Source organism: Myotis brandtii, unplaced genomic scaffold, assembly GCF_000412655.1.
Source record: "Myotis brandtii unplaced genomic scaffold, ASM41265v1 scaffold416, whole genome shotgun sequence".
NCBI lineage: Eukaryota > Metazoa > Chordata > Mammalia > Chiroptera > Vespertilionidae > Myotis > Myotis brandtii.
Genome location: NW_005365989.1, coordinates 1,626,003 through 1,636,067, shown reverse-complemented (window position 1 = coordinate 1,636,067; position 10,065 = coordinate 1,626,003). Strand labels below are relative to the sequence as shown.

Sequence of the window (10,065 nt, the reverse complement as noted above, 5' to 3'; positions counted from 1 at the left end):
GGGGGCCCCCCCCCCCCCCCCCCCCCAGTGCACAAATTTTTGTGCACCGGGCCTCTAGTAGTTATTATATTTCAAATAATCCCACATAAAAAGGCAATATTCATTTTTAACACTCAAAGGCAACCAAGTTAATATTTTTCATGTGTTTTTATATTTACCAGTCTCCCCAAATTTTTGTGCACCGGGCCTCTAGTAGTTATTATATTTCTCTAAATCCCACATAAAAAGGCAATATTCATTTTTAACACTCAAAGGCAACCAAGTTAATATTTTTCATGTGTTTTTATATTTACTCCCAGTCTCCCCAACCCCCATTTGGTAATATATTTTCTATGCTCATATTTATGGTATACACGTGATTGTTTCTTACTAAGTGACATAAGAAAGGTAGAAAGGTCCAACTCTCCAATTGCTTACAAGTTATAATTTTCTGGCAGAAAAATTCCTGAAAGGTCTGAAGTTTGTTTTTGCTTTTTTAATGTTTTCTAACATTCAGCACAGAGCTAGGTCCACTCTTGCAACAGAATAGATATTTGCTGAATGGAGCTGACTAATTGGCTATGATGAATGCTAGCCTAAACCAGCATCACATATGACTGGGAAGGAGAAGAAAGATGGCCCTACAATGACTGCTTCTCCAAGCTATGAACGGAGCCTCTGCTGAAGATGAAAGGGTTAAAGGTGGCAATCCAGTGCAAGACAGGAGATCAGCCACAGGAAGGTCAGGCTTTCAAGGACTTCCTTGAGGTTAAAAACAACAAAAATACCTTTTGTCCTTATTGGTGCTTTGAACAAAGTTACTGTAGGTCCCTCCAGTGGCAACACAACTTGGAGAGGTATGCTTTTCCTCTGCCTTTGATGTAAATTATAAAGTCCTTTGGATCTCTTTCTTGTGGTTAATTCCACCACAAGAAACTCTACACTGGTTAAAAGTTCATTAGTGTGCAACAATAGGAGCTTGATAAAATAAATGATGGTACATCCATCCCATGAATACTAGGTAGCCAATAAAAATCTAGCCTTCTCATGCTATCTAATCACATAGGAGAAAAGCTTACAATATAGAGTAAAGAGGAGAAAAGAAAGCAGTTTCTAAATCAGTCATCACAGAATAATCATGTTAGGCAAGGATTGTAAGTGATTTTATTATTTTTTTTTGTTTTGTTTTAGAAAAACATATATTTTTATTTATTTCCGAGAGGAATGGAGAGGGAGAGAAAGATAGAAACATCAATGATGAGAATCATTGATCAGCTGCCTCCTGCACACCTCACACTGGGGCCTGGGCATGTGCCTTGACCAAGAATGGAACTGTGACCTCTTGGTTCATAGGTCGACCCTCAACCACTGCATCATGCCAGCTGGGCTAAGTGATTTTCATTATTATTCTCTTCCAAGTTTTCTACTACAAATATACACTATAAAATAAATACTATAAAAACTTGTACTCTAAAAAATAAAGTCTTTAAATTGACAAAAGAATGAAAAAAAGAAAAGGACCTATTTCCTTGTTTTCAAGGACTATAACATTCTGATGAGGGCCGAGGATCCCCTGGCTGCTGAGCAGCAGATGGCTTCTTTGCAGAAGAGGAGGCACAAGCCACACCTTGGGCCAAGGAGACAGCAGAGCATAGGGACCCAGTGGTGGAAGCACCTGACTGTGCTGGGGAGGGGACTGAAGGCTTCTCACAGGAAGTGATGTTTCGGAACGGCTCAGGAGGACAAGGGTACTGGCATCTAGACCAGAGGGACAGAGTGATCCAAGACTTGAATACATCATACCCTGAAATTCCATTTCTAAGAATTCATCTCATGGAAACATTCACAGCTTTGTGCAAAGATATATCTTGACTAGCTTGAATGACTTAGAGTAGCAAAAAATTAAAAACAACTTAAATGGTCAACATTTAGAGGATTCAGTAAACAACAACAACCCCCTCAACCCCCAAGAAAACCCAAACCTCACTGCGAATACTTAGTCTAAACAGACATGGAATGGAGCCTACTGAATTCAAGAGGGGCCTGGTTGTGTCTGGGACTGGGACCATTTCCACCTGAGCCCATCTTATGCTTTGGGGTATGCAACAGACATCCTTAAACACAGTTCTCTGGAAATTTCAAGATCTGAACAAACTGGGTTTGGCTACAGGTTCAACAAGTAGGCCAGCTTTACATTGATGCAACCTAGAGCTCCTGTAACATCTAGGAGCAATGAGTGCATGAAGCATCCAGTTGTGGTTTCTAATTATTATCCCCCATTACAGGGAATCACCCATCACAAAGACACTCAATAAAAGTTGATTCTCCTTGGAGACATTTCTTCAACTAATCAGCCTTTACTTTTTTGGCTGTGAAAAACAAATAAACAAACAAAACAAAAACAATACCAAAACAACAGCAAAAAAAACACACAACAGTTCATTTTCCTCCTTTAGTCACAATTTATTACTTTTTTTAATTTTTCTTAAGATTTGCCAGCTTAACTAAGGCTTCCTAACTTTATTTATTCAAGACTAGACAACAAGTAGCGTGCTATAAAGTTTTTATCCTAATAACCATTTAGAGGAAGCAAAAAGTAAATTTATATATACACTTATAAATATAATAAATATATATCAGCATATTCATATTTTGTATTAAAATTCATTCAAGTTTTGGGGTAGAATGTTAAGTGAGTTTAATTGATTCTTCAAAGGTCACACATATCATAGGAATTTTTCTACAGCCAAAAAGAGCTCACCAGACAAGGCCCAGTATTCTGTAAATAACGTCATTTGGCTTGTCCCTGTCTGTTCTTCACAGTGCCCTTTTTACAATGAATCATAAAGTCAATCCAATCAATCCAATTTTTTTTTCAGAGAGACTTTTGTAAGCAAAAAACACAGAGTAGCTTATGTTTGACTTCTAAATTCCATTCTCTTACCTAGTTACACAGAATACAAAGCTACTGACCTTTGCAAATATTGCTCGTTCATGTTTTTAGGCTTTTGACTAATTAGACAACAGAGAGGTAAGGTGAAAGATAAATCATCCTGGTCATTTTTCAATTTCTTCTACCTGGTGATTTTTCAATATATAACAGGGTGATTCTGATTGCTATAACAATGCCTAAGATATAGGTACTGAAGAGAAAAGTACACACACCAGGCCTAAGAAATGTCTTCCCAGCTTCACTAATATAATCCCATTGGCGTCCCCAAAGATCTCCTCACCAAGAACCAGTGTTTATGGCAAGTATTTTATAAAAAACGGGTCACAAAGATCCCCTGATATGCTCAGACCATCTTAACACGTTCATTGATGTCTTCATCAAACACCACCACATGCTATCTATGATTCACTAATTACTTATGTATTACAAATCTTCTAACTCCTAATCAGTACACTACTTACACTGGGTGTTACAAAGGATTAAAAAAAGATGACTCTACCTTCAAGGGATTAAAACAACTTCTTCCCTTTTAAGAGATATTACAGCCTACTTTTCCCCTCTCCCCATGGCAAATAAACTGGTTATATTCACCTCCCTCTCTTTCAGAATTATGGATGATAAGGAGACAATGGCTGGTAAGGATGAGTTCTCCAACTCTATTCTCAATACCACGTCCTCTCACGTGACTCCACCAGTTACCCCCTCCACCAACAAAAATACCAGAGAGCTCCTACATGCAGTGTAAAAGCTGCTCTTCACCCTACAGCCATGGAAGCTACCACTCTTCTTTTCTCCCAGGGAAACTTCCTCCACCCTCTCTACCTCCACTTCATTTCCTACTCATTTCTAGCTCATCAGAGGCTGAATTCCAACCCAACATCCACAGCAGCTCTTACTAAGGATGGCCACTGACTTCCCCAATGACTAACTTCAAACACTCTTTTCACTTCCCCAAGTCTTAATGTTATTTCATTTCTCTGATCAGCTCTGGACTTTTGCTTCCTTTACTATTTATTTTCAATGATAAATGTGACCTAGGCCATTGGAGGTTACTTGCCCAAGGTCACCCACAGGAAGCCAGTTACAGAGATGTACACAAATATACCCGTCACCAGAACCCAGGCTCTTAACCACTCCTTTGAACTGCTTTTCAAGAATAAAGCAAAGGCTATTCCATGGAGGAACTGTACCCACAACCTTCCTACCAATAATGCCATCTTCTGTTGCAGGGGCCACTAAACCATGACCAGGGGCCAAATCCAGCCCGTTGCCTATTTTCATAAATAAAGTTTCACCGGGAGCCAGTCACACTCATTCACTGACATGTCGTCTAGGGCTCCTGTCACACTCTAATGGCAGAGTTGAATCCAGAAGAGAGAGACTGTACGGTCTACAAAGCCTGAATTTTTACTATCAAGCACTTTCTACAATATGTTTTCCAATCCCTATGCTAACCAACTGGTTTTTAGGTTCGTCATTTGCAAATTTGAGGACACTAATAACTAACTCATGTATTTGCAGGGAGAATTAAGGAAGACAGCATATCTGGAATAATCTAATGAAAGCAGGCATCGCAAAATGTGAACTGCAGTCTAATAAGGCTCCATACCCCAGCAGTTGTGTAGGGGAAAAATCACATCCCTACTCTCGCTCACCATCATGTCACTTCTTTCTTGGAGGTTTTTTTCTCCCCCATCTCCCAATACGGCATAGAAGAGGTAAATGTCTCCTATTATAATCAGCCTCAAAGCCTATTCCAGGAGTTGCTCATTTCTGTTAACAGCTCCACCATTCTCCCTCCAACCAGACTTTGATGTCTGAAATCATCTTGTATGTCTCCTCTCTTCTCTTGCTCATTTAGGTTTTCTGTTTTGTTTTGTTTTTTAAATATATTTTTATTGATTTCAGAGAGGGAAAAAAAGGAAGAGAGAGATAGAAACATCAATGATGAGAATCACTGATTGGCTGCCTCCTGCATAACCTTGATGAGAGAGAATCACTGATTGGTTGCCTCCTGCACAACCCCACTGGGGACCGAGCCTGCAACCTGCGCATGTGCCTTCGACCGGAATCGAACCTGGGACCCTTCAGTCTGCAGGCCAATGCTCTATCCACTGAGCCAAACCAGCTAGGGTCTCTTGCTCATTTGTGAAGTCCTGTTCATTCCACCTACACAATAGCTTACCAGCCATCCCCTCTTCTACATTTCCACTGCCTAATCCTAGTCCAGTCCCCAGTACCCCTCACTATATCATCCCAGTAGTTTCACAATTCATTTCCTACATCAATATTTATGTGTCCTGCATACAAATGTCAGATATGGCAAAATACTTCTTAAACAAAAATATCTTTTTAAGGCTATTCAATAGTTATTCTACTAGGTTTGAAATGACATCTCATTATGGTTTTAATGTGCATTTCCCTGATGTCTAATGATATTGAATGTTTTTTCATGTGCTTATTGGCCATTTGATCATCTTTTCTGAAGTGGAAATTTATGGTTTTTGAAAACCTGAAGTATTGGGTTGTTCATCTTTTAATTATTCGTTTATATATTAATGATTAATATTCATCAGACATGTGTATTACTATTTTTTAACCAGGCTGTGGCTCACTTTTATACAATGGCATCTTTGATGAAGAAAAAAAAGACTATTCAATATTGCATCACTATTCACTGAGTTAAGTCCTCAGCTTTGCATTCAAGCTGATCAGACAATGAATCCAATGTATACCTCCAAACTAACTTTGCACTAAATTTCTTGGGTACTTACTATGCTTCACATACTAAAATGAGCACTAGAAATAAAAAGGTGAGGAATTCACCTCCTATCCTCAAGAAGCTCAGAATCTAATAGGGAAGACAGACATCAAGAAAAGAAGAAATACCCCATACAAAATGAGGTGTTTTAGAAAAGGTCTAACAGGAAGGTGTGAGCACAAAGAGAATGCAATAGAACTGATGCTGTCACAGGGGACTGAGGGAATAAGAGTTGGAATAGCTTCACTATTGTCAAAGAGGAAAGGGATTAAAGAAGCAAAAGTGGGAGGGAAAATAAAGATAAAAGATATAGAATCCCTACCATTTATCAACCTCCCCCCCCCCAAAGCAGTGGTTTTAAACTAAAGACAATTTGGACCCCCAGGGCAGCATAAGAAAAAATTTCTGACTGTCACACTGGGGAGAAGGGATATTACTGTCAAGCAGTGGATAGAAGACATTCTACCTTACACAGGACAGCTCTCCACCCCCCCGCCCCAAAAAACCCACAAAAAACAAAGAAGGATCCCATCAAAAATGCAAAATGCCAATGCAGTTCTGAGGTTGAGCAACCCTGGTCTAGCGCCACAAGGAACAGGAATTAAAGAGGGGATATAGTTGAGATAACTCCAGTTGGAACACTGACGATACAGTGATGGCAAGGAAGGAGAATGAGTTATGCCTGGACAACCTTGCTCAAAAAAACCAAAGAGGAGAAAGCAAAACCGAACAGAGAGCAAAGCTATTAACAAATGATCCACATCTCCTGCTCATGAACAGAGACAGATTTGATTGTCAAGTCAAGACAATCAACTGTGAGGGGATGGAGAAGATGGGGACAAAGAGGCTGAAGCAGAAGCCAGCAACACTTCCTGTTACACATCATCCGATTCAACGCAGGTTCACTACACAGCGGGTATCAGATGTCCCGGGGGAAACACAGAGATAAATGAATCACAATCCACGCCTGCAAGGAGGCTGTATTTCAGTGGGAAGAATTAGATAAGTACATAAGTTATTATAATAAAAGGGAAAATAAGACACATGTCCTAAGAGAAACACACTGGGATTCAAATACATGCATCTTGCAAAGATTCAATGTAGGAAGAAAGGATAATTCTACTTAGTATCTTCTTGAATTTCCAGTGAAAGAAAAAAGTCATAGGACAGTGAATTCTCCGTTTTTGTTTGCAAAGCCATAGTAAACATAATTAGCAACATAAAATATCTTTACTTCCAAATAGCCCAATTGCTAACAACAACCTACCAAGGGTAAAGCAGGATCCTTCTATAGAGTATCCCTGCAGAGATCTGGCTTTCTGTTGAGGGACCCATGAAAAAGTTAGTTCCCATATCCTAGAGAAAGTCCTGCATTAAGAACTTAGTTGTTTGTTTTTTTTTAACTTTGGGTGGATTTTATTTCTCCTAAGATTAGAAATAACCTCTGAAGGGGCCTCAAATTCAACATGAGAAAATAGTTAGAGAAATCCCTAATGGTCCAGCCAACATACATTTTTCATAAAGTGATTATCTTCCTGCAGCCTCAGCTTCCTAAGCCTTTCCCCCTCCTATAATTGTTTTCCTTGTAGGCCAGGCAACAATTACCACTGCTACAAGACTGAGGAGGTTCACAAGCAATATATTTTACAATACATAAGTGTAGTGTCTCTGATATCTGGTGCTTTTATCACTAATTGCACTATAAAATGCGCTATTAAAACAGGGACAAACAAGATTGTAAAAATCACATAATGGACCATGACCACTTACAAAAGCCATTCATAAATGTTACCATACCATTTCTATTTCTTTAATTTTCCAGATATATAGTTATTTTTCCAAATTCTTACTTCTAAGGGATACCAACAAGAAAAATAATATATTTGGAAATTACATATACATGCTTGCCCTTGAATATACTGTTTTGTAAATTTGCTCAAAGTTAAAATGATATAGAACATTAATGTGCTATGAACACTGAATTCCTAGGGACATTTACATGGTCCCTTGAAAAAAATTATAGGCCTGGCAAATGCACTTAGGCTGTGATTTCTATTCAAACTTAGAGCATGGGACTGAAGACATGAAAATAAGCGCAGAAGGATTTCATAATTCTAATCTATGAAATATACAATATAATAAAGCCAATAAAGCATTTATATCTGTAAAAATCCAGAATGATCAAATATTACTGCCAATTACTGGAGGACATGGGTCACTGGATCTGCCTATAGTATTTCATATGTCATTAGCACTAATTCATGGGCAAATTTTCAAGTTTGCAGGTCAGCATTTCATTGTCTTCACTATTTATTCATATGTCAATCCATTTAAAATAAGGACAATCAGGAATAAGAGAGAATAAAAATAGAAGTATTTGTGTTACCCATTAATAATTCTAATGAATACTTAGATGGAATTAGAAATTTTATGCAGTGGCCCAGCCGGCGTGGCTCAGTGGTTGAGCATCAACCCATGAACCAGGAGGTCACAGTTCAATTCCCAGTCAGGGCATATGCGTGGGTTGCAGGCTCGCTCCCCAGTGTGGGGTGTGCGGGAGGCAGCCGATCAATGATTCTCTCTCATCATTGATGTTCCTATCTCTCTCTCCCTCTCCCTTCCTCTCTGAAACCCATTAAAGATATATATATATATAGATTTTTTAAAAGATGGAATTTTAAGTTGCGACTCAGATGAAATATTGGGATTGTCTCTAAGTTTCATTACCCCATTACCAGAGACAAACTAGTTCTAATAATACCAGAGAACACAAATACCACACACCAAATAGTGGCTAGCCCCAACAACACTAAAGATAAGTAACCAATTAATGAACTGGGATTGTTTCTTCTTTTAGTGGGATCATTTTCTTTTAACTGAAAAAGAAACAGATGCTTCGATCTTAAGTGTCAGCAAGAACGTGTGACTGAGCTGGGGTCGGACATTAAAATGCCATCACTTGTGCAAGTCCACTGTACCTAGTCTCAAGTATTTTCTTCAGTCCCTTTTTCTTATTGGTATCCCTTAGAAGTAATGGCCCAACTTCACTAAAATCAAAACCTACTTTTAAAACACATTGATAAGCTGCAATTACAGACATCTTAATTGTGTACCTAAATTATTATGTTTTTCTCCTAGAGATATTAGCTAGTGCTCAATCCTTCAAAAGGAAAACTGTCAGAAAGCCAAGAAGATATATTATATATAAAACATTTCCTCTAGCCCTGGCCGGTTTGGCTCAGTGGATAGAGCATCAGCCTGCGAACTAAAGGGTCCAAGGTTCGATTCCGGTCAGGGGCACATGCCCAGGTTGTAGGCTTGATCCCCAGTGGGGGATTTGCAGGAGGCAGCCAATCCATGATTCGCTCTCATCATGGATGTTTCTATCTCTCTCTCCCTCTTCCTTCCTCTCTGAAATCAATAAAAATATATTTTAAATAAAAATTTCCTCTCACTTTAGGAACTGAAATCACTGAATTCAGTAGCAACCATGTTAAAATATTTTTAATGGTAAGAATAATTTACTTTTCAAAATGCCGAATACTCATAATACTATAAAACTATGTTGGCTAAGCCTAAATTTCCATCAGAAGATTATTTTTCACCAGCTCCTCTCCCAAAATTATTCCCTGAGACATGCCAAAGCTGTGTTACTAAATGAAGTTAAAGGGGGCAAACACACGAGCCCACATCCAAAACTTACTTTGTCAGATGCCTCAGAAGCCAAGAGGTTAGTTGCAAGGGTTTGTAGCTTATGATGGGCCATATTCTTCAGAGCAGCAAGGCTCCGTCTTGTCACGGCTTGTTTCAGGTTCACTGCCGGATGACTAAGCGAATCAACTGCGGCAGGAACCGCTTCATCACAAGCATTCAGTATCTCCACGGCCGTTATCCCCATCACACAGCGATCCAATGCACCTGCAACACATATTACACATATTACACACACCATACAATTTTAAATAGTTTAAGACCAAAAAAAAAAAAAAAAAGCAGGGACTTTTTTATGTAGAAATATGTTTTAACAGTGCCTCCCGGAAACATTTTCTTGTATTTCCTTCCTCTAATGATCTCCCATGTAGCATTACCTTTATTGTGTCCCTTCCCGTAAGGCCCCTACCACAACTTCCCAACAAAGGCAAGTTCAGAGCCAAGATTTTAACGACCTCCCCCAGGCTTTTCCACTTTCTCTACTCTTCCAAGATGGTCTCCTCGATCAATCCACACCATTACTCTACTACGAACATCAAAGCCCATGACTTCACCTTCCTCTAAATAAAAACAAAACAAAACACGAAGTTTTCTATTTTTCCAGTTTATTCTACTTAAACAATTCCTGAAGCTTTTCTTTCTCTAGGAAATCACTAAACGG

At 38.9% G+C, this 10,065-nt stretch overlaps 1 protein-coding gene across 6 annotated transcripts in view; it reads right to left on the bottom strand.

The window, feature by feature from the left end:
* WDR7 (WD repeat domain 7) overlaps positions 1 to 10,065 on the bottom strand; it is a 302,241-nt gene that overhangs the window by 229,799 nt on the left and 62,377 nt on the right. For all 6 annotated transcript variants that reach the window (XM_005873636.2, XM_005873634.2, XM_005873637.2 and 3 more), the window contains one exon: positions 9,397 to 9,611. In XM_005873636.2, the coding sequence (XP_005873698.1) occupies positions 9,397 to 9,611 (215 nt within the window). The remainder of the gene's footprint in view (positions 1 to 9,396; positions 9,612 to 10,065) is intronic.